The sequence below is a fragment of the Peromyscus eremicus genome, chromosome 23 (genome assembly GCF_949786415.1).
Source record: "Peromyscus eremicus chromosome 23, PerEre_H2_v1, whole genome shotgun sequence".
NCBI lineage: Eukaryota > Metazoa > Chordata > Mammalia > Rodentia > Cricetidae > Peromyscus > Peromyscus eremicus.
The window spans coordinates 2,648,321-2,672,719 of NC_081438.1; the positions used below are offsets into that span (position 1 = coordinate 2,648,321).

The window sequence follows — 24,399 nt, forward strand, 5'->3', positions numbered from 1 at the left end:
TCCGCTGCTCGGAGAAGGTCGCAGGTTTATGACTTTTTAATGTCTTGTGAATATCCCCCCTTCCTTGGGGAAGGCGACCCGGCTTTGAAATTTGTTGTTACAGACCCAGACTGAACCTTTCTTTGTCGCTCTGTGTGTGGACACCCAGGGTGTGTCACTTAAGTGTCACACTGCTGTGTCCATCTTGGAAGTGACGGTTAAAACCTCCACCAGCAACACCCTGGCGGGGCGGGGAGGGGGCTCACCCTACCTCTCTTCCACAGTGATCGTTCCTTAGCCCCTCCATAGGATATCACAGTTTCTTTTTCTCTCACTTTAAAAATATAGTGGCAGGACCAGCCAATAGAAGCCTCCACCCTGTGGCTCTTACAGCGAATGGGAGGGACCAGGAAATAGATTCCTCTACATGGCAAGGGTGTAGCTCAGACTCAGGGAGCATGGCCAAGGGATTCCCACCTTAGGCTGTGTTAGCCGAGGCTTTGGAGGGAGTGGTGTGTTAGGTCTTAGGTAGGATGAGAATATGTAGACAGAAGAAAAGCTCCATCCTCTGAGCCGCTGAAGCTGCATCACATGCAAAGGCCCTGGGCTGAGGGAGAATTGGGCGTTTGGGGAGGAGGAGGAAATCGGTATGGCTCTGGGATGGGCTCTGAGGCTCAGATCTTCCAAATTCATCCTCCTAACAATTTGGAAGGGATTATCTTACCCTTTCAGACAGAGCTTCGTGTGGCTCAGGCTTGTCTTGAACTTGCTGAGAAGCCAAAGCTGGCCTCAAATGCCCAATCCTCCTGTTTCTACCTCGGGTGTGAGGGTAACCGGTATGAGCTACTACACCTGGCTCAGGGTGGTAATTTGAAACCGACGGTGGGAGTGTTTATGCCATGGAAATTAGCCAGTGAGGTGCACTGGGGGAGTCTGTGCCATTTGCCTTCACCCCAAGGGCAGAGTGCTAGCCAGAGAGCAAGTAGAAAGTCCAGAGGCGGGGCAGTCGCAGTGAACATCCAGACAGGAGGAGAGAAGATGCTATGGCATTGCTAGCAATGAGCTATGCCATTAGGAAAGAAATGGAAGTTCGGCCTGGTGGTTCAGGCCAGTCATCCCAGCTGGCTGAGGAAGGAAGACCGCAAGTTCAAGGCCACCCTGGATAACACAGCAAGAGGCTGTCTCAAAAACAGTGAAAAGGAAGCCAGTGATACACAACTTCGTGGCCGAGTGCTTGCCTGGCACAAAGGGCAAGGTGGTATTCAATTTCCAGAGCTAAGAAATAAAGGGGGCCAGGTGGTGGTGGTGCACGCCTTTAATCCCAGCACTAGGGAGGCAGAGGCAAGTGGATCTCTGTGAGTTCGAGGCCAGCCTGGTGAGTTCCAGGAAAGGCATAAAGCTACACAGAGAAACCCTGTCACAAAAAAAAAGAAAGAAAGAAAGAAAGAAAGAAAGAAAGAAAGAAAGAAAGAAAGAAAGAAAAGAAAAGAAAAGAAAAGAAAAGAAAAGAAAAGAAAAGAAAAGAAAAGAAAAAGAAATAAAGGGGGTGGGGTGTGGGATTCCAAGAGGTTAGATATACAGTTGATACAAAGACAGAGTGGTAAAGGTAGACACCGGCATCATAGTGGCCTTGCCAAAAGTGAGTGCAGTCACCAGATCCCAACCTCTCTGCAAGGAGTGATGTGTGACTAGACAGACCAACCCAGGTGATGGACCTTGGGCTCAGATCCTCAAAGAGAGGTACCCAGAGAGAAGGAGAAGAGGTGTGGGACCCCCAGCCTGTGGTAGGGAAGTCTGAAGCCATGAATGAGGGAGAAAACAATTGTCCAAGAAATCTAACCCAGGCCTTTTCCAAGTGTATTTCTGACAGGGATCCCTCTGTGGGGGTTTAGATGAAAACGGCTCAGAGGGAGTGGCACTATTAGGACGTGTGGCCTTGTTGAAGGAAGTGTGTCACTGGGGTGGACAGGGAGGGTTCAAAAGCCCAGGCCAGGCCCAGTCTCCCTCTTCCTGCGGATCATGATGTGGCTCTCAGCTACCTCTCCAGCACCATGCTCCCTGCCATGATAATAATGGACGAAGCCTCTGAAACTGTAAACAAGCCCTCGGTTAAATGCTTTCTATTATAGGAGCTGCCTTGGTCATGGTGTCTCTTCACAGCCATCGAACTGTGACTAAGACAGTGGACCAGTTCCAAGAACGTGCTGTAGTTGAGTTTACAGAACAGAACTTAAGGCCCAGATGCCAGTGATTTCCGCTAGAGCCAGACCTCTGACATGGATCTAGATTCAAGGCTGGTAGGCACCCTTCCCTCAGAACGCATGCCCTGTGTCCCACAGGGACAGCATTTATTCCAGTAGTAGAGCTCAGGACCGGACAACACAGTGGCCTCTCACCACGGAGGGGAGAAGGCACCAGATCGCAGGGCCTCAGGGGTCCTGACCCTCCATCTTCTCTCACCTTCTGCTCCAGCTCCGTCCGGGCCTTCATCTCTGAGTCCAGTCTCTCCTCACACTGCTGAAGGCGCTTGCGCAGGAAGTCATTCTCCATCTGAGCACAGTCCAGGCGCATCTGCCACTCATCCGCTGTGTCACAGGGTCGAAGGCTGGTGAGTGAGGCGGCAGATGTGGGCTTCCCCTCACTCCTTAGCCCTGTGCTTGCCACTTCACAATACTCCCGGCCCCTGAGCCTCAGCCTTGGCTTCAGGGTAAGGACTGAAGTCCAAGTCAAAGAAAAGGCCGAAGCTCCCTCCAGGCAGCCCGCCCTGGCCACATCCAGCTGTCTAGAGTGTTGACTTCACAGCTGTAAGTTCAGGTCCCTTGCACTCCGCAAGGTGCCCAGATGTTTCTCCCATAATCTGTAAGGCAGGGAGCTCTCTAGTCATTAGTGTTTTCCCCAACATCATCTAGAAGTTTTTCAGACAGAGGGAAGGGACATTTTCCAGCTACCAATGGACCCAGCAGAATCATGGGCAACGAGAGCCATGCTCCTGGCCACAGGCTGGGTGGCAGACTGTTAGCATTGATCTCGGGTTGAATTACTAGATAGATGAATGGGTAATCATTCAATAAACTTAGATACAAGGTGCCCTGAGAGATGTTATGTATACTAAATCCCTTGATTTGGTTTTAAAAAAATCATGCATTGGTTGAATTGAAACTGTTTGGCTGAATTAGGGGTTACAATGTCATATCTTCTGATAATCAAACAAGAGAATAATGGCCTTTCAGTTAATGGAGCTGGGGAAACATCCTTAAGAAGTAGTCAGTCCACTTCTTTATTGTCTATGTACCTTTCCATCCATCTACATCCACCCATTACCCATTGACCTGTCCATCCATCCACCATTCATTTATCCATTAGCTCATCCATCCATCCATCCATCCATCACACATCCATCCACTGGCTCATCCATTTACCTACCCATCCATCTATCAATCCACACATCCATCTATTCATCCATCTATCCATCCATCTATTCATCCATCTATCCATCAATGGGACTGTCATTCCATGCACTGCTTTTCACCAGTACAGGAGATAATTGCATTAATAACAAGTCATATCTACTTGGCTTCTAGTATAATTCAATGCGGAGTGAGAAACATGTTCGGAGAGAGCTACAAACTAGTTTTCTCCTGGGAAAACTTATGAGAATCCATAATCATATCCATAAGGACTATCCTAGGACATACTATGATGTTGAGCACATGGTAAGTGCAAAAGAGTGTTGATAGATAGAGATAGATAGATAGATAGATAGATAGATAGATAGATAGATAGACAGACAGACAGACAACAGACATAGATGGTAGATGAAGAGATAGATGGCTGGGTAGATGGTAAGATGGTAGAGTAATGGATGTATGGTTGATGAGCAGGTGTAATGGTGGATGATAGAGTAGATGGATAAGTGGATACATAGACAATGGATTGATGGGTAGGTGGGTAGATGGATAAATCAGTGAGCAAGTTGATGAATGAGTGAATAATTTAATCAGTTTGTACAACAATGCTCTGAATTATCCATTCACCTATTTCCTGGCTTTCTGTCATCTGTATCCACATTTATGGCTAGTTTTCTGAGGGGGAAAAAAAAACAACTGAAATTCTTCTGTAGCCCCCAGTGTCCAGCCTAGTGCTGGATGTGTATTATAAAAGACTCACTCTAAGTATTTAGGCAGGCATAAAGAAAGCCATGCTTTTTTTTTTTATGATGCACAGAGGCAGGCGAGAAAGCACCTCAGTGGTGGGTGAAAGTGTTTTATCGCCTATTTCAGCCTTCCTATATTTTAGAGGTTTCATGTAAAGAGTGTGTGTGACTTTCATAAGGAAAAACAGATTATCTGTGGCCTGGCTTCCCAGACTGCACATCCCGGGCTGAGCACCTGCTTCACGTAGTGACTGATGTGCCTGTGAGCTAAGTGTGTCTTCCACATCATCAGCCCCCTGATCACTGCAGAAGAAACACACACCTGAGAAATCTCATCCAGACGTGTCTTGGATGGATGGAGCCTGTTCTGGGATGCCTCTGGGGAGGCTGTGCTACCCCACACAGTTGGCTCTCTACCAACAGATCCCTCACTCCCGTGAAAGTAGAGTCCCTGGGCAGTGGCACAATCGGGGCACACCAGGAAGGCCTGGTGCCACCCGCCTCTCACTGTGTAGTGACTCTGAGAGTCAGTCAACTTCCTCGTGTGTAAACTGTGTTGATGTGAGAACATGTAGGGATGCTGTCCCGCATGATGATAAGGTAGCTGATGCCTATGCAGCACTCTACTCTATATGGTCCAGCGCTCCTCAGTTATCATCTGGGACCACCTGCACTTGAAGATAGGGCATCTGAGGCTCAGTGAAGGCTTTAAATGACGTGGTGCAGCTTCTTGGGCCCCACCCAGGGTCATCTTCACAGAAATGTTTACTTAAGATATAGAAGACTGTCTAACACATAGACACCAACTCTTCTTGAGTGTATGTGTGTGCGCCTGTGGGGGTGTGTGCATGTGTGTATATGTGAGCATGGAAGCCAGAGGTCAATCTTAAATCTCAGCTCAGATACCATCCACCTTGTTTTGATGAAACAGAGGTCTCTCAATATCCTTGTGATTCATAAACCAGGCAAGGTTGGTGGCCAGCCAGCCCTAGAGAGTCTCTTGGCTCTGCCTCCCCAAAGTTAGGATTACAAGCCTGTACCATTGCACCTGGCTCTTTTTTGGGTATTAGGGGTCATTCCTGAAGCTGGCATGGAAGCACTTTACCATATGAGCTGCCTTTCCAGCTCCTCTCTGCCTTTGAACATGGACCTTCACCCACATAACGCCTCTCTCAGTGATCAGTCTCCACTGTGAATTTGGTCAGATGACAAGACAGCTGTTACATCAGACTGTAAGCTGCCCAAGGGTAAAGCTGTGCCCATTGACCTCGGCAGATGTGGTATCCGTGGGACATAAGTGCTCAGTGCATATTCAGTGCACAAACTGAGTGAAAAGGTGTTTCACCAGCCAGCATCCAACCCCGAGGGTCCCCGGCTGCTCACCACCTCCTGCGTGCTTCTCTTCAAGGTTGACCAGTTGACTCTTCTGCTGTGCTTCCTCCAGCTGCTTCTGTACTTCCCCCAATGCTTCCTGCACTTGCTGGTACTTAGCCTGGAAAAAAGGCTTGGTGACGGCTGAAGTTTGGAAATGATAAAGTCTATACTCCCGACCCTATGTTCATGCATTGGGAAACTAGTCCTCCGCATGGCACTGTGAAAGGTCAGACCTAATGGAGGTCCTCACATCACTGGGGCCCTGAAGGAATTACAGTGGTTCTTGTGAGACCCTCACATTAGTTCTTACAGAGGGCTATTATGAAAGGAGGGAGCCCAGAGCCTCCCTGCCTCAAGCTTTCTGTTTGGTTCAGTGATCTTTCCCCTCCTGCCATGACGCCAGCTGCCTTCGGCTTTTACCAAAGACTGAGCTAATGGGGCTAGCCCAAGACCTTCAGCCTCCAGAACCATGAGCTGGTTTGCTTTATAAAGAAACCCACTTAGAGATATTTTTGTTGTGGTAATGAAAATGGACTAAACTGGCCAAGACTGATCATTTCACGTGTGACTATCCAAAGCCAGGGTTTGGTCACCTATTACACATTCACTCCTGAGACGAGAATGGTGTCCCCTGCGCTTTTCCCACCCAAGTGTCTTCCAAGGTCATGGATCTGTTACATGTATGATGCCTCCATTGCTAAGGTCACTACCCACAGCACCTCTCAGGCCTTGCCTTAGGAAGACCCAACTGTCCCTAGGAGCCAGGACACAGAAGTCAGTTAGCCTGTGCATCTCAGGCTAACTGGTCCTGAAGAAGTACTAGTAACCAGGATGTCCTACTTCTAGGCACCCCACTAGATCCCCATGAGCTCTCACCTTGAGCTCCTGAACCTCTCGGAGCGCCTGAAGCCGCTCTGCCCGCTCACTCTCCAGTGCCTGGCAGGCCACGTCACCTTTGAAGCGTTCATCAGCAAGCTCTGAGGTCAAGTCTGTGATCTGAGGAAGAGAAACCACAAGGGCCGCTGGCTCTCCTTTCCTCTACACACCGCACATGGCACAGGACCATCCCAGGACACACCACTCCTGGGAAGAGGAGAGGCGATCCTTCTCCATAAGCAAAAGGCTAAGAGCTTGTACTTCAGGTTGTAACTGTTCATGGTGTGGGAGCACTCTGCCCCAGCCTCTCTGAGTCTCAGGTTTCTCCACTTTGAAAGGAAGGGAGAGAACTAACAGAACTGTTGTGGGGAATAAGTGAGATAAGCCCTGGAGAGTTTAGTACAGTGCCTGGCACATAGAAGGTACTCAACTAAGGTCAGGTGCTTAGCAGAGGTTCTTAACCATCAGTGAACCTGAGCCACCCTGTGAGACTGAGCATCGCTGTCCCCGAGTAAGACACATACACAGTTGGATGCTCCATGCGGAGCACTCGATGGCTCTCTGTGGGCTGTGTACCGGCCCTCCACCTTCCTGGCCTGTCTTCCTGGTGCACCTGACCCATAATCTGTCCTTAGCGATTACATGTTAAGAAGGGGACAGGGAATTAACAGGACATGTGAGCTGGGTATTTCTGAAGGAGCTGATAAAGGTGCCTTGCTTTCTCCTAAGCTGGCAGACACAGGCACCAGCACCATAGGAGAGGAAATAAAGTGGAGATCTGGTCTCTCAGTCCATGCTGCTTTTTTCTCGGCTGTTTGAAAGACACCAGAAAGCATGGGACTGTGAACTAAGTGTGTGTGTGTGTGTGTGTGTGTGTGTGTGTGTGTGTGTGTGTGTGTATGTGTGTGTGTGTACAGATATACTGTTCCAGTGATTGTACTGTGAGTGTATCCTGTGTGTGTGCACACGTATGTACATGACATGGTCTCACATAGCCCAGGCCATCCTTTAACTCTGGGTAGCTGAGGATGACTTTGAACTCCTCATCCTTCTGGGGTTATAGGCGTGGCCCAGGTATATGCCATGCTGAGGATGGAACCTAGGGCTCTATTGTGTATTTTTAATTACAAGTATTATATATATATAATATATGTATGTATATATATAATATATGTATGTATATATGAAGTCGAGAGTCAAAGAATGTGAAAAGGAAGCAGGTACCCTTGACCCTTCAAGTCTAAGAACATGTTGGCTTCCTTGGTCAATCTTCCAAGCAGGGCCTTGATCATGGGAGCGGTACACCTGCCAAGAGAGGTGGGGTCTTCTGCCCCTTGGCACTCGGACTCTGGGTAAAATGGACACATTGTCTCATATATGTAATGAAATACAGTTGCATCCATCCATCTCATTCCCCCTTCAATGTGCCTCATATCTCTCAGTACATCCCCCTCCCAACTTTGTTTTTTCTAACCCACTAAGCCCGGTTAGTGCTGCCCATACATGCGCGGGTGTGGGCCATCAATGGGAGCCCCAGAGATGTCCATAAAGGGTGACTCTCCCTTTCTCTCATTTTTTTCCACAGGGGCCCCAGTTGCCCTGAGATGCACACCTGTATTGTGGATTTATTTTTAATGCTTTTGGAATCAGAAAACAAAACATTATCATGAATGAAAGCTCTGGGAGGAGCCGTGCCTCCCACAGAACTCTGCTGGGCTGGTGGGCCGCTTGCAACATCAGCTGTTGGGGAAGTTGGAGTGGTGCAAGTCCAGAGTCGCATCTCGATTTGTCTTGGGCTATCCTTAGCCCGTCTGATAACCATCCCTTGTTCTTTGTCTGACCTGACATTCTGTGACCATCTGTGAATGGAACCTTTTGTGCTGTATTAACTTAGCACACCCCTGGCTTCCTAGTCACAGGCTAAGGATGTTCTAACATCTGTGACCTGTAACCGTTTTCCATAAGCTACAACCGATGTTTTCCCCAGCGTGCTTGAGAAGTGTTGATTCGTGGTTCCGCTACTATAACACTTCATAGAATGATTACCATGTTGGATTGTGGAATCATGGGTAGCCTAGGTCTGTTCCCAGGATGTGGTCACTCATATTTAACTCCAGAACAAGTGACCTCTGAGGTGAGAGCTGTGTTGTCGGGAAAACAGTTGCGCTACAGAAATCGAGGCCACTGCGCGGTCTATGGGCTGCCTTCTCTCCCTCTCCAGCCTGTCCTTGCCCTACTGTGGCCCAAATCACAGAAGCAGAGACAGCAGCCAGATGGTGAGAGATGGGGAAGAACTCCAAGATCACAGAGCAAGCCAGCAGCAGAGCTGAGATTTGAACTCACATCTGTCTGCTGGAACTAGCGTCATGGCTACAGAAGTAGGGCTTCCAGGGACTCTGGGTGGGTGGCCTCTGAGAGGGGCCCTTCTGTGCTTCCTCCATCTGCTGCCTTTAAATCATACACCCGAGAAGCCTTGCACACTTTCGGGTTGGTTAAAGTGCAATCTCGCCACCAGAGTCCCAGGAAGGACTCAAGGACCCAAGGTGCAGCCAGGAAGCTGAGCTCAGGAGAAGAGGACAGAATCAGAGCGGCCCCAGTGTCCCTCTCACCCTAACCCTGGCCTCCCTTTGCTTTGGGCAAGTTAGACTTATCTGTGGCCTTGCAAACACTCCACGAGGCTGGGACAGTGATCGGTACAATCCGGGAACACCCAGGGCCACGCTCCTAACCACCTCCCACCCTGGGAATCCGCCTTGATCCCAAGCAGGGGCCCAGCAAAGGCTCGCTCAGACAATTAGTGTGAAATTTAATTTGTGCTAATCGGCCTGAGCATGGGGAGCACAAAATTAATATAATGCATTAATTTCGAGTCTCGTGGAACCCACAGTCTGGAGCCTGAAGGACAGTCAATTCTTTCAGCTACAGCAGACTATGGGATGCTCTCACGTGGCCAAGTCCACACAAACCTTCCCATTCCTCCTTCCCTCCCCCTTCCTTTTCATCCCTCTCCTCTCTCTTCCTCTCTCTCCTTCCCCTCTTCTCCTCTCCCGTCTCTTCTCCTTCCCGCTCCTTCCTTTGAAGCATGGGTAGAGGTCCTATCTAAGGAGGGGAGGAGGAAACCCCACACTCGTAATTTCGAAAACCAATTTAAGGATGGATGATCTGGCTTGCAAACATAGCAGATTTTTACAGATGTCACAGGCCAGTTGACAGGAAATTGCTTTGACAACCCTCCCCGGATCCACCGGGTGCTGGAATCAGCAGAAATGCCCTTTCTACTTAGGGACAATGGCCCCCGAGGACAAGCTGGACAGGAGGGGACAGGAATGGCTATACTCGTTTCTATAGAGTCTAAGGGAAAGGAACTGGCCGGGCCTGGTGGCACAGGCTGGTTACCCTGGTGACCCAGAGGCTGAGGCAAAAGAACAACCTGTTTAAGACCAACCTGCGTGAAACAGGAAGACATTGTCTGCAAAAGAGGGTGAGGTTGCAGCTCTGTGATGGGGTGCTCACTGAGCGCGTGCGAGTCCTAGATCAATCCCCAGTACTGAGAAAAAAGCATCCAGCACAGTGAACAAACAGCCCAGGACAGAAACTAAAAGCAGAACACAGCGGGGGGTTATGGCTGTCATTACCCGTGGATCCTACAGGCATTATGCGCACATCTACTGTGTGTCGGGCCCTAGACTGAGGACACACAGGGTAATTAGAGATAAGTAACTACTGGGGACCCATATATCTTAGGCTGCCCATGCCTTCAGGTCCAACTCTCAAAGATTTTCAAACCTGGGAAGAGCTCGGGGGAGCTGAATGGAGAGAAGAGGGGTCTCAGATACAGGGTCAGCCACAGGGGGATGCGGCTAGTGTTCTGCAGAGGGCAAGTGACTGACAGCAAGCGTGTGTGTGTGTGTGTGTGTGTGTGTGTGTGTGTGTGTGTGTGCGCGCGCAGGCACATGTGTGGAAACAGAGGACAACCCTAGGTCTCTGTTGTTTTTCTCTTTGTTGTTTTTTGCTGTGGACACCAGGCTACCTGACCTGAGAACTTCTGGCATTCCCGTGTCTCTGCCTGCCATCGCCCAGTGGGAGCACTGGGATTACAGAGCCTGTGCCATGCATTCAGCTTTTACATGCGTGCAGGGACTCAAACTCGGGTCTGCATGCTTGGTGGCAACCGTCTCCCTGACTCTTCATTACATGTTTCAGCACAGCCAACAGACAGGATTTCAATGTCCCCAACACAAAGACACCACCAGTGTCAACCACGTTGAGTGTGTGGTCACTCTGCTTTGGCGTGTACGCTGCATACGTGTATTGACACGCCCCACTCTTCCCCATCAACGGAACAATTATGACAATGAACCTGGTGCAGATTGAAGGCCAGATAAGATGTGGACCTCAGCTGCCCTTGCGGGGCTGTGACCAAAGACCCTGTGTGGACCTCTGACCCATCTGCTGAAAGAGAGAATGAGTCTGCAGGCCCAGGGCGGCCCCACTGCGGTGTCAGGCAGATCAGGTGCCGAGTGTCACAGAGATGATCTGGTGGCTCTGGTCTGGTGTCCCTGCCCTCACAGCTGCCCTGGTCATCAGGCAGTTCTAGAACAAACGTCCAGCGCAGTGGCTGCTCCAACGCTCAGTTACCTCCACAGACGGCCCAACCAGGCACACCATCGCTGCTCAGTAACAGTATTCCACCAAGTGATCACATCCACGAATGGACAGTGCTGATCACAAGCCACTCTGAGAGATGGAGCTGACTCGGCCTCCTGACTGCAGATGGGGGGGAAACTGAGGCAGGAAGGTGTCAGTACCGGCCTAAAAATGTGGAACCCATCCTGACAGGAGAGTAGATATTCTAAAGACAGATGTGTGTCTCTCCTTGGCCATCAGACCATTTAAACTGGAACTTTGAAAAGCAAAATTCAAAATGGAATTTCCCCCCAAGGAAGTTCATGCAGGACGAAAGAAAAGACTGAAGCCTGATGCTTGCCAGAGGGCAAACTCATAACTCAGAAAGAGATTTCACCAGGTTCTGACAACCTGCCAGACCATGTGAAGGAGAGAGGGAGCCCAGACAAGACAGGTCAGAGGCGGGTAGGGCCACAGCTTGACCAGGGTGCTTAGCTATCAGAGCCTCTTGTAGACTTGGGTCACTGGGCCTCTTTATTCTTCTTCCTAATGTGGCCACAATGAATAAATCTTTCTCCACTTTCCCTGACGTGTCTAGTTGGCTTAGCCTAGTTCCTCGGGCTGTGGGGCCCAGGTGCTTACATCTGGTGACAATGCCAGCCATCTACAGAGCCCTCCTCCCCAACCACACCAACAAACCATCTCTAGGGCCTCATTTTACAAATGTGTGAGGGAATCTGGTAAGGAAGCAAGGTTTCCACAGGCCTGTCCTGTCAGAGAGGGTGGGACCATGTTGAGAGGACACAAAGAGGGATTCTGAGAGCGGGATGTGTGGAGGTCACTAGCCAGCCTTGGTGTACATTCAGGGAGAAGGGCTTTGAGGACTCACCCAACGCTTCACCAGAGAGGAAGTGAGCCTTCTGTCACCCACAGAGTCTGGGTTCAGCATCTCCAAGTCTGGGGTCTGGTTGTGTCTGCTCTGTTAGGCTCTACAGGGACCTGCCCCAGATGCCACGGTAAGACCCACGCGTCTGCAGCCGAGTCATCTCAGAGCTGGTCAAAGAGGCGGGAAGGTGGGGATCCCCCCTGGGTCAAACCTTCCACAGATGAGGCCTGGAGAGCTGCAGCACGGTGCGTCCCTGGCTCCTCAGGCAGAAAAGCTCACGCAAACCGGTAATAGTTATTTTCCAGCATGGAGATTAGCACCTTCCTTCAGATACAGTGTTACGTGGCACCGGATGCCGCAGTCTCCAAACCTCATTGAAGATGGGATTCGAGATGAGAGAGACACCACTGCAGTGGGCGTGAGCTGCTACTGATTACAAAAGTGATCCCCGCCAGCTGTCACAGGGCCAGAAGGTGCCACACAGGCCACTAGGGGGGAGACAAGTTACCAACCAGAGCTGGACTCTGTGTGCTACAATATCGACCTGCCAGTGAAGATGTGTCCACAGGAATGACAGGAGCAGGACGGTTATGGGGGTGGCCAGCGGCTTTCTGATCAGATCTGAGGTCTGCTCCCCAGGCACATGCCTGACACTGTAAATCCTGGGGGAAGCCCGTGGCTGGGGAGGACCAGAGAGATGGGACAGGAGAGGAAGGAACAGTGTCCTTCATCCTTGAGGCTGCCTGGATCACGCACGACTATGACTTCGTGGTCAGCCACACTCTGGCATTGATAAGCCTCCTTGGTATTTTCAGTTGAGCGCGGTACCACAGAAACGCTTCCACGGGGCCAGCAAGATGGCTCAGCAGGTAAGCATGCTTGCTGCCAAGGCTAAAGATCTGAGTGCAAGCCCCAGAACCCGCATGCTGGAAGAAGGGAGGCACCTCTTCTTGTCATGTGTGTGGGGGTTAGCATCTAACACAGAGGCCTACGGTGGCTCTGTGGGCTGCAGGGCGCTGGCCGCTTATCTCTGCCACACCAGCTTGTTTGCCCACGGTAACACCGATTCGCATGCCAGAGATGTGGAGGCAGCCACACACGTCCTGGCCGACCCCCCCTCCAGCCCTTTTCCATGCTGCCTGTCTGGAGCCTGAAGTGCACTTGGCGAGGCACCGATTTGCATTTCCTGATTGCTCTTTAGATGGAGCCTCTCCTCCTTGTGAGTCTATTTGCACTCTTGAGCATGCAAAGCTTTGAAATGAGAATGTCCCTGATGCCAGAACTTCATGGAAGATGGGGGAGAATGAATGTAAGAGCCAGGGGTGTGTGTGTGCATGTGCGTGTGCGTGTGTGTGTGTGTGTGTGTGTGTGTGTATGTGTGTGTGTATGTGTGTGTGTGTGTACGTGCATGCTGTGAAACGATGTCTTCTGGTTGCACTCATGAGCTCACAGCGACTGTGAGAACGTGCACAAGATCAAGCCAGTCAATGTTCCACAAGGGAGGGGGAGGGACTCATGCCACACCCCAGCTGAGGCACAATTGCCAGGAGGAAGAGTCATCTTCTCCAGTGGCATAGACGCTGGTAAGCTACCTGTGTTCCTTAAGTGACCCACCACACACACACACACACACACACACGCACATAGGCACACACACACACATTCATGTGTATACACAGTCATGCACACAGGCATACACAGGTACACACACGTACATACACAGGCACACATATACACACATGTATATTCACATGCACACACACAAATACACAAGGCATACACACATGCAAGTAAACACAGAGAGACATACATGCACACACCACACACACACACACACACACACACACACACACACACACACAGAGCTAATTAAATGCGGTAGACCACCAAAAGAGGACAAGAAAGCAGGAGAAGACTTGTTAGGAAGGAGTTCAGAGGAGTGGGGGGAGGGGTGAGAGGGGAGTATGATCAAATAGATCATACACATGTGCGGGGTCGTGAGAGAAGACATTTTCAGAGTATATGTGCTTAGGGGCTGGAGCGATGGCTCAATGACTATAAGGACTCGCTGCTCTTCCAGAGGACCTGAGTTTGGCTCCCAACACGGGTAACTGCCTGTAACTCCCATGCCAGGGAATCCAGTGCCCTCTGCTGGCCTCCTTGGGCCCTGCACTCACATGCACAAACCCACACAAACCCAGAGACAATTAAAAAATAAAAACACATTTTAAACAACAAGTTTACCATCATCCTTGGCCACACTGACCAAGGCTGTAGGAGACCCTGCCTCAGAAAACAAAAATTCAACAGAGAAAACATCTGCGCAGTAGAAATGTTAACAGTGGATGGCGGCGGGTCCTCAGGGAAGGTGAGTGGGCTTCTCGTTCACGAGGACTGTGTGTTTCCTGTAACAGCTTTTAAATAAATTATCAATAATTTGAGGAAAGGCAAAAAGGAAGCAGCCGGCCGACTCTGGGAACCATCTGTCCAGATTTTGATCAGTTTTTAATTTTCCCTATTGGATGGTTTGTCTTCCGGCAGACTGGAGCAAATTCTCCAAATGTTCTGGACTCTACCCGTAACATGTGTGACAACTTGGACTGAACGTATTTATCAGTATTTAGTGTGTCTTCACTTCATGCTCTAATCAACAGCCTCCCCTTATTTGGACATGGTGAGACGTCCCTCACCCTGACCCTGCTTTCTCCTTTCATGGTTTATGTAGGGAGCTTTTGTAGCATCAGCTGATTGTGAGGGGTCGGGAAGATGCTGGTGTGCCAGGGCCTCCCTTCCCTCCACCGTCACCATAAAACAGGTGCCACAGCTGCCTGAACATCACCCGCCGTGGCACAGGCCCTTCCCTCCTCAGTGGGTGCTCAGGGAGTCTGGGTGGGCGGCAGATGGCCTACCTTGCTCTCCAGCAGGTCCGTGTTTTGTCTGAGCTCACTTCTCGACTTCTCCGACTTCTGCAGCTTCTGCCTCAGCAGCGTTAGCTCCTCCTGCAAGACAAACACCCATGTGGAAGCTACCTGGGACAGGCCTCCTATGAGGAGAAGTCTCCGGGGGTGAGGCTTCAGGGACAGGAAGCTACTTAGTGAGCTCTTCAAGGGCTACAAGGAGGCCTGTGCAGTCCACATTTGCTGAAAGGATGTGAAATGCTCACATCACGTTAGTCGGGCTCATCACTCCACACACATCACGGCATCAGGACTCTACATCCCACCCCACAAATTCACACAACAATTATTTTTCAATTAAAAATAAAACTTTTTAAAAAGGAGTAGCTGGTGATGGCATGGTTATCAGTCAGCACGCCTGGGCTGTCACCCAGATGCTGTCACCTCCCCTCCATGATTTCCACAGCATCCATGCTCTTAAGAGCCTGGTCCACATAGCCTAGTCTAGGGGCTGAGTGCCCAAGTCCAGATGGGGGCAATGCTCAACCTTAGACTGCATGTGTGTGGCTGTGCAGAGGGCACTCAGTACTTCACCCCCCATAAGTGCCACTCTCTCCCCAGGGGCAGCTCTCCAATCCTGTGATGCCATCATTAGAAGGAGTAGCCGGTGGCAGGGTGAAGCATAGGCTGTGAGCATAAGGGAATACTATACTGCACTAAAGAAGAATGAGGAAGGGCTCCCTGAAATGCCCCTGGGGGTATTTAGAATAGATCAGCAAGAGCACAGCACAGGCTTCACAGGGTATGCGTTACCCACAGGGCCTGGGATCAAAGTGCCGGATTTCAGGCTCTTTCCAATTTGGGGACGTTTGCATGGACTTGGCCGGTGGTTATTTTTAGATGAAGCACGCATGGCCTACCTCCTGTTTACTGTTTGTGCGAGAAATAAAAGAGCCTTGTGCGTAACTTGGTCATTTTTGTAAAAAATAAACATCAGAAAGCACATATCAGGAGCTGTCCAAAACAACTGCCCACATGAGGGGTGTGTGTGTGTGTGTGTGTGTGTGTGTGTGTGTGTGTGTGTGTTGGGGATGGAGGGATGACAAGAGTTTCTCTGAGAGATGCAAAAGCCCTGTGACTGAGGTCGGAATGAGCCATGTAGCCCAAGGGAAACTCGTGCATTTGACCAGCATCCCAGAGAACATCCGCATTTGAGTCCCAGCCTCCATGGATGGAAGCCTCCAACCAAAGGCATGGAGGACGGTTGAGCGACTGGTTGCTGCCCACCATGGCCCTGGGTGCTGGGAACAAGCATGAAGGCGGGCGAGTGTCGCCACCCAGAGGCACAGACCCACCTCCTTGGCTCGAAGCTGCTCCATGCTAAGGGTGGGACTCAGCAGGGGCCGGAGAGATGCCAGAAGCCCCCACCATGGCCAGTCCTTGACCTCCAGGAACACAGCCAGGTTCTTCTGGATGCACTGTGTGGCCAGCTTCCGGATCTGCAGAAGGAGAATGTGGGTGTATGGGGGTCTACCTACCTGGGAAAGAGGACGGGAGGACGGGAGGATGGGAGGACAGAGCAATGGAGGAAACAGAGCCGCGGCCTCTGTCTATTCCAGGTCATCTACTATACCGGCCAGCAGGGGATGGCCCACGCCACAGTGAGCTCTTGCATTAGCACTTGCTCTGGGGAATCCCTCGGATGGGGTCTCATGGGGGATGCACAGTCATGCACGATCACCCCAGATCCACATGATCGGAGTCTGCTGATCAACACAACATAGTACCTTCAGCTTCTTACATTCCTGGCGAGACAGAAAACCCCTGCAAGCGGCTTGGAAGAGAACGATGTTCCGGGACACCAGCTTCTCTCGTTGTCTCTCTAGCCTGGAAACCACACCTGCCTTGAGGAAAACCTGGGGGCCAGGAGAGGAAGACACAGGTGAGGCCTCTGCCTAGCCGGGATGTCTAGGGGTGACACTCGGAACCCATCTCTCTTCTCATGATGCAGATGCAGCTTAACGGGAGTCTCAAGGCTGGAAGTGGTCTGTCTTCCTGCAGCTCCTCCTGCCTCCGGTCCCTGGCTACCCCAGCGTGCTCCAGGCATCTGTAGCAGGATGGATGCCACCCTAGGGCCTTACAAAGGCAGAATCTGGGGCTGGAGATGTGGCTCAGTTGGCAGAGTGCTTGCCTCACAAGCAGGAAGTCCTGGAATCTATCCATACAGCATGGTAGTACATGTGGGAACCCCAGCACTCAGACAGTGGAAGTGGGAAGTTAAGAAGTTCAAAGTCATCTTTGGCTAGTGGTAAGTTCAAAGCCAGCCTGGGCTACATGAGACACCATGTCTCCAAACAAAAACAAACCATGGCAAGAACACAAAGGAAAAGAAAAAAAAAAAAAAAGGAAAGGCCCCGTTGAACCACTGCCTGAATTCCACCCCGATTCTGATGGAAAGTTTGACAGTCACCACCAGCATAGAGTGCCTAAAGTCCTCTGGGACAAATTACCCCCTGGATGGTAGTCAACGCAGGTTCTGAGGTCTCGTCCCAGGCTCTCTTGAGCCCATGCACTTGGGCTGGCCCCAAAATGTTCATTTTTTGATCATTGACAAAGCTACCTGACAGATGTTTACTAAAAACACTCAGATTCAGCATGGAAGCAGAGGCAGAGGCTGGGGGGAGGGGGCACATTGCCCTCCTGGCTCCTGCATCCCTCTCCTGAGCTGCTAGGCTCTTGCCAGAGTCCACACCTGCCAGGCTGCAGAAACATCAATAATGGATGAAGATGTTGGTGGTGTTGAGGTCAATACTGTAGCACCCCATGGGGCGGTCCATGAACAGACTGCAGGGGACAGGGTGCAATGACTCAGAAGCCCAGGGATGCCTATCAGTAGAAGTCAAAAGGCAGCAGGTTCTGGGTTTGGGTTAAGGGGATTTTAGAGACCCAAGGCTCTGGAGGCAGGGTGTGTCCTTGACTTCACACCTTACAGTTCAGTACACCCTCAGTATACCCTTGGTCCACCTCCCTGCACACCAAGGAATGACGTCTTAGTGGCGGCCTTGTCAGAAGGACCCAAGGGTGCCATCTTCTCTTACGTCACCACATGGCTCTGAGTTGGTGACATTGTCAACTAACAGATAATGTTTGTCGAGTGCTTAGAACAGACTAGAACTTGGCAGGCAGGATTGTAGATGGTTGCTATTTTGACTTTCAATTTTGTTTTGTGTTTTTGATTTTGTTTTCCCTGACAGGACTTTTCTGTGTAGCCCTGGCTGTCCTGGAACTCATTTTGTAGACCAGGCTGACTTCAAACTCAGAGAGATCCGCCTGCCTCTGCCTCCCAAGTGCTGGCATTAAAGGTGTGCGCCACCACTGCGTAGTGATTTTCCCATTTTATTGGAGGAGAGACAAAGGGCTCCTCAATGCTTCGTTACCAGTATGCACCACCACGTCCAGTTTTTCACACGAGTTCTGGGATAAACACTTTAATTGCTAAGCTGTCTTCCCAGGCCCAGGCATCTATAGTTTCCAAAGCCCTTTGCTCTGTGTTCCAAGTTTAAGCTCCAAATTGTCCCACTGTGGAAATCAGTCACCCAATTAATTCAATAGCTGATGACTCAGAAAGCGAGACTCGAACCCAGGACCTGGGTTCACACATCAGAAGTTTGAATTCCAAAGGGAATTGAATCTAACTGAAACAAAGTCCTCCATCCATTCTCATTAAGGGGCCTCTGGGCCCATGGATCAAATCGTAAGCCCATGGGAAGGTGAGAATGAGCTCCACTGAGGAGCCAACTGTTTCATAGATCAAAGAGTGCTTACTGTGACCTGGGACCACCAAGAGAATCAGCCTCACTGAAATAGAGACAGAGCCATCCCTGGCCCTCAGATTGCTCAATAATGACTGTATTAATTTCACAAACTGGTGAGTCCCAAAAGCTGCCATTAAAAAAAAAAAATCAATGATCAAAACGATGACAGCATACTTCATATATTACAGTAGGTGGCGGGCGCTGCCCAATCCAATATTGATTAAGTATGAGGCTTTCATTTAAAAGATAATTGGAAAGGACTATGCAGAGGGTGGGAGCAAGTCCACAAGACCTCGGCCCTGCGGAAGCGGGTCTTGATCTGTGTCTTTTTTCCCTTCTTCTTTTGAGAAGACGTAACCGAGCAGTCCAACTGCATGTGGAGTCACACTTGGTCAAAACTGTCAGGGCCCACAGCACAAACCTTGATAAGGTACCAGGGGCTAGAACAATCACAAGGAAAAAAATCTAAATGATCCTTTTCTCATGGATTCAGCTGTTTGTCAGACCTGAGCAGAAAGGAGCATCCTGCATCCCACCTCTAAGGAACACACCGGGGCTCACTGCTTTTTTTGATCTAAAAACCGCAAAAGCCAGGCTTTCCAAAAGGTCTTCTTGGGGACAGTTCCTGTGTACATGCTAAGGAATGAGTTCCTCTTCTTGGAGTCATTCACAGACGAGAGGAGTTTTAGTTCTTTTAAAAATAACAACAACAAAAAAACATATTTCAGTGCCCTAAAGACTCATTATCTTTAATATGTATTTGTGTTCACCTGCATGCACGTATGTACACCACACTGTACACACAGGTGCCGAGTGGAGGCCAGAATAGGCATTGGATCCCCTGGAACTGAGTCACAGGCAGGCCACCGTGTGGGTGCTGGGAACCAAACTCGGGACCTCTGCAAGAGTAGCCGGTACTCTTAACCAGCAAGCTAATACTCCAGCTCTGAGGGGTTTAGGTCTTTAAGCACTAGAACGTGCCTTCATCTGATAAGTAGCTTTACCTCCCCACAGATAGATGCATTCTGTAAGGAGCAGTCGCGTGGCCCTGCTAAAGGACCCAGGCCGGAGGCAGAGAGCAGGCTCCATGCTACAGATGTGGTGACTGAGACAAGAGCCAGTGAGAAAGTTTCGAGCCTGGGCAGGGATGGCAGGGATGGGGCAGCTGCTTCTCTCTCTCCAACTGGGCTTTTCTGTGGCTTCCCACCTGTCAGATTCCACAATGGCAAAATTTCTGTACCTGTCCCAAGGCACCCAGACCGGTATTGAGCTTGGCTTCTCAGAGGTCACCTTGACCTCCATTACTACCGGTGAAAACTGAGCATTGTGCAATGACAATTATGTATTGTTATCGGAGGCTCAGGCTTCCAGACTGCTAGCCCCTGCTGCGGTAAAGCCACACAGTAGCTCCTGTTCTCCCCCTTACTCCGTAGTGACTGCAGGGACTGCGGGGACCAATTTCTGTATTCATGAAATAACGGGGTAATTATCTAGCCCAGTGGTTCCCAGACTCCAGCATGCATCAAAGTCGCCTGGAGAGCTTGTGACAACAGCCGCCGGGCTCCACCCTGCAGTTTCTGCTCCAGTAGGTCCTGGCAGAGTCTGAGGATTCAGGGGTTTGTGCAAGCTCTTGGGTGATATTTCTGTGGATGGACGAGAGGGCTGAAGTGGGTGGAACTGAGGAACAATCCCTACCCCCACCCTGAGTCCAGACTATGGGGCCTGTGTGTGAACACACTCTTCACTTCCACCAATGAGCAGCAGGACCTCATGGTGTGGGGAGAACCTTGGGGTTCTGCAGCCGTCACTCCCTGTGGGTCTCTCGAAAGAGTCAGTTACCCAGAGCGCAGCCTCCTCATCTGGGAGGAAAAGGCAAAATCATGAAGCCATCTGGAAGTCTGTGGCTTGTGGTGAGAGCCCAGGACAGGCTGGTGTATTCTTCCTATCAGAAACATCTGCAAAGGACCATGGGAACAATCTGGTTGAGCCCACAGTGAACCTGCAGCTTGGACCAGAGGCCAGAGTGAGATGCTAGTGTGTTTAGAACAGGTTAGTGAGCAGTGGGCAGTGGGCTGGCTGAGAGTTCACCAAGAAGACACCTGTAGGAAGGTTCCATGACCACAGTGTCTACAGGGAGAGCAGAGTCCTTCCCAGAGCTTCACATGCACCTGCAGCTGGAGGTCTGGCCACTCAGGTTAACTGGCTATGCTAACCAATCTGTGAATAACGGGGTGGTGAGGCACCACCCCTTTCCAGTCTGGTTTCTGGGTTTGCCTCTGGTGTCCTGCCCAACACTCACATGGTTCTTGAGTTTGAAAACCTGTTCTTGCTTCCCAGGCAGCTTCCAGAGCTGGTAGTGAGGATGTCATAAAAAAAACAAAAGACTGAAGATTCTGAGGTCAAAGAATTTGGGAACCCTAAAATACCACGCTTCCTTCCTTGAACATCAACAGCACACAGGCATGCTGGGGAAACATAGGATCCTCTATAAACATCTCAACAGATGGGGAAGAGTGCTGACCTTCAACCCCTTTGCTATCTCCCTTCAGATCACCCCGTTCCCTCCTCGGGCTACTTTCTCCATCCACTGACTGCAATGGACTGCCCAGGACGAGGGCTGTGTGACAGCCACTGGCAAAGGAGACCGTAGGAGGCCATATCTGCAGACGCTGGCGTCCTTCTGATACAAGGTAGACAGGCAGTTAGACACAATGTAACTGAGGAAAACCAGATGTGTCTGGGCAGCCGTCTCCTGACGGTCACGGGCATTTAACTGTCAGGAGTCATCCAACACAGAGGCTATTAAGGGTCTGTGCTGTGGTTTGAGTGTGAAGCACCCCGTACAGGCTCATGTGTTACAGCATCTGGTCCCCACCAGCTGGGGGGCTGTTTGGCAAAGTTATAGACCCTTTATAGGGGGTGGAGCCTTGCTGAAGGAAATGTATCCCTAGGGGCAGGCCTTAGGTTTCAGAGGCAGGCTGTACTTCCTGCTCTCTCACAGCTTCCTGACTGCCCATGCAATGTGACCATCCGGCCACCTGTTCCTGCTCCACCCCTCCCCTGTCATGGTGGACTACACCCATTGGAACTCTAAGCCAGAATAAACCCTTTTCCCATTAAATTGCTTTGGTCAGGTATTATGTTGAGGCCTGACATCATTGGAACATGGCTTGCACAGCAGTGTTCACACCCTTCCCCGTGTGTAGGGATTGCAAAAAGAAATACCCATAGAGGACGATTTGGTAAAGAAAGGGTCCTCCTCCATGAGTATGCCACTTAAAAAAAAAATCTAAAGCCCACCGGGGTGTTCCCTGCCACGGGGCAGTCCATTCTAATCTCTCTCTAAGTACTTTCTTCATTCTGCTAAATGAACTTCTGCACAAATGGGTAGTCTCCTGCCTGTGCTCTTTCCTTTAAGAACACTTTCGGGCTATAAGCAGCTCCTTCTGGAGCTCAGAATGTCATTTCAAGACCCAAACGTCAACTCTTCCAGACTCTTGAGGCTCCCAGGCCAGGGGACTCTAGGAATGACATTTCTAGGATCACCTCCACCCATGTGACACCAAGAGGAACAGGGACAGAATTCATTTGTCCCCTGTAGCCTAGAAAAGAGAGACCCAGAGTGATAACAGGACATCAGGTGAGACAAGAACTGGGTGCTCGGCTCCTACATGGAGGATGGGTGTCCTCAGCAAGATGTGTACTCACTTGGCTGTGCCCCACGGCCACTGCTTTCTTCTCCAGATCCAGGGTCTGCAAGAGTTCCTCCACGGCCTGGAGGGGGGGTGAGGGGGAAAGAGAGACATTCAGAGAGAGCATGGAGTAAAGAGATCCCAGCTGAGGGTCAGGCTCACCGCATGGCGAGATGCAAGAGGGAGGAGCAATCGGAGCCCCAACTCAGAGGGGCGAGTGCAGGAGAGAAGCATGCCCCGGGGCCCCTGCCACACACTGCACACTCCATCGGAACCTCCAGGGGGCCCACATGTCCCATCCCTACCCCACACCCATTCCACGGAAGACACAGGAGACCCAAGGTGAAATGATGTGGGCAGATGCTGGCCAGAAGAGAAACTCTGTGTCTGTGACAAGGTGGCCATTAACTGTGCCCATCCGGCCTGACCCTCGGTCACACAGGGGAAGCCTGCATTTAGCATCTCCTCTTTCCTCCAAGGCACTAAGGCACTTCTCCTTACAGACAGTGAGGGCTCAGTGAATGGGGAGAAGGGATGGCAGAAGGAGCAGGGAGAGGGATGGGGACCCAAGTCAGAGAGATCCAGACGTTGGCCAAAGGAGGCAGTTCCCTGCGGGAGAAGTTAATTTCCTCGGAGATTTTGGAGAAAGTGAAGACAAATTCCTGTGGAATCTTCCTTTTGTCAGATGGTCACAGAAACTGTAGAACAACCTGCTAGAGCCTGGCCCCTCAGCTTGCCCGCCCCACCACCACCCCATAGGACCAACATCGCCCTCCCACCCACCCCATGTGCGGCTCCCCCCATAGAGAGACTGAACAGCCATTATCAGGATAAACCTCCCTGAGTAACTGCAACACTTGGAAGAAATGAGGGTACAGCAACCGAGTGAAATAGCTGCCAGTCTCCAGGCCAGGGGCATCACGGGATACTTCCTGAGACACCCCCCCCCAAAAAAATTGCTGGTTGGAAAACCTAGTCCCAGACCACAATCGGCCCCCTCTCCTGACACCCTGGAAGAGCCTCCTTATCAAACTCCCCGCCAGTCTGAATGGTTTCATTTATTGCATTTTAGCCCCCAGAAAAAATGCTCCAAGGGAATTGTAGGCAGCCGAGACACATAAAGCCAATATACCCAAATATAACATCTCTTCTCTCTGCACAAGAAGAAAAGCATGATAAAAACTGGCTGAAAGTAAGATGGATAAGAAAAGCGGAATCCCAGCCAGAAACATTTTTCTCTGTCTCTTTTACAGGCAAAGGCTAGAGTGTGTGCTTGGAGAAAAGGTGTGCAGATCTAGGGTTCACCCCAGCACTTTGGGAGGCTGAGGCAGGAGGATTGTGAGCTTAAGACCAGTCTTGAGATACCTAAAACACCCTGATTCAAACGGCAAGACGCCGGGCAGTGGTGGCACATGCCTTTAATCCCAGCACTTGGGAGGCAGAGGCAGGTGGATCTCTGTGAGTTCGAGGCCAGCCTGGGCTACAAAGAGAGTTCCAGGAAAAGCGCAAAGCTACACAGAGAAACCCTGTCTCGGAAAATCAAACGGCAAGACCTGGAGCTGCATCCCCCTGGGACCAGGTCTTACTTTGATTGTCCATAAAAAAGATCCCAGGCCGGGCAGTGGTGGCGCACTCCTTTAATCCCAGCACTCGGGAGGCAGAGCCAGGTGGATCGCTGTGAGTTCGAGGCCAGCTTGGGCTACCAAGTGAGTTCCAGGAAAGGCACAAAGCTACACAGAGAAAAGAGAAACCCTGTCTCGAAAAACCAAAAAAAAAAAAAAAAAAAAAAAAAAAAAGATCCCAGGCCAGGGCGTAAAGCCAGCCTCGGACTCCCTTTGAAAAGATGGAGGAATGAATATCAGCTGTATGTGGGACCTCACATACCACGTGATCCACAGATATCACACCAGGGAAGCGGGGCCCCAAACCCTCACATACCACGTGATCTACAGATATCACACCAGGGAAGCGGGGCCCCAAACCCTCACATACCACGTGATCTACAGATATCACACCAGGGAAGCTGGGCCCCAAACCCTCACATACCATGTGATCTACAGATATCACACCAGGGAAGCTGGGCCCCAAACCACGCCTGCCG

General features: G+C 50.7%; 1 protein-coding gene across 1 annotated transcript in view; it reads right to left on the minus strand.

Moving 5' to 3' along the window:
* LOC131898538 (unconventional myosin-XVIIIb-like) overlaps nucleotides 1-24,399 on the minus strand; it is a 175,846-nt gene that overhangs the window by 104,001 nt on the left and 47,446 nt on the right. Inside the window, exons 15-21 of the mRNA XM_059249728.1 lie at nucleotides 22,315-22,380; nucleotides 16,579-16,707; nucleotides 16,147-16,290; nucleotides 14,804-14,893; nucleotides 6,383-6,502; nucleotides 5,516-5,624; nucleotides 2,440-2,564 (exon numbers count right to left, since the gene is read on the minus strand). Coding sequence (XP_059105711.1) covers nucleotides 2,440-2,564; nucleotides 5,516-5,624; nucleotides 6,383-6,502; nucleotides 14,804-14,893; nucleotides 16,147-16,290; nucleotides 16,579-16,707; nucleotides 22,315-22,380 — 783 coding nt within the window. The remainder of the gene's footprint in view (nucleotides 1-2,439; nucleotides 2,565-5,515; nucleotides 5,625-6,382; nucleotides 6,503-14,803; nucleotides 14,894-16,146; nucleotides 16,291-16,578; nucleotides 16,708-22,314; nucleotides 22,381-24,399) is intronic.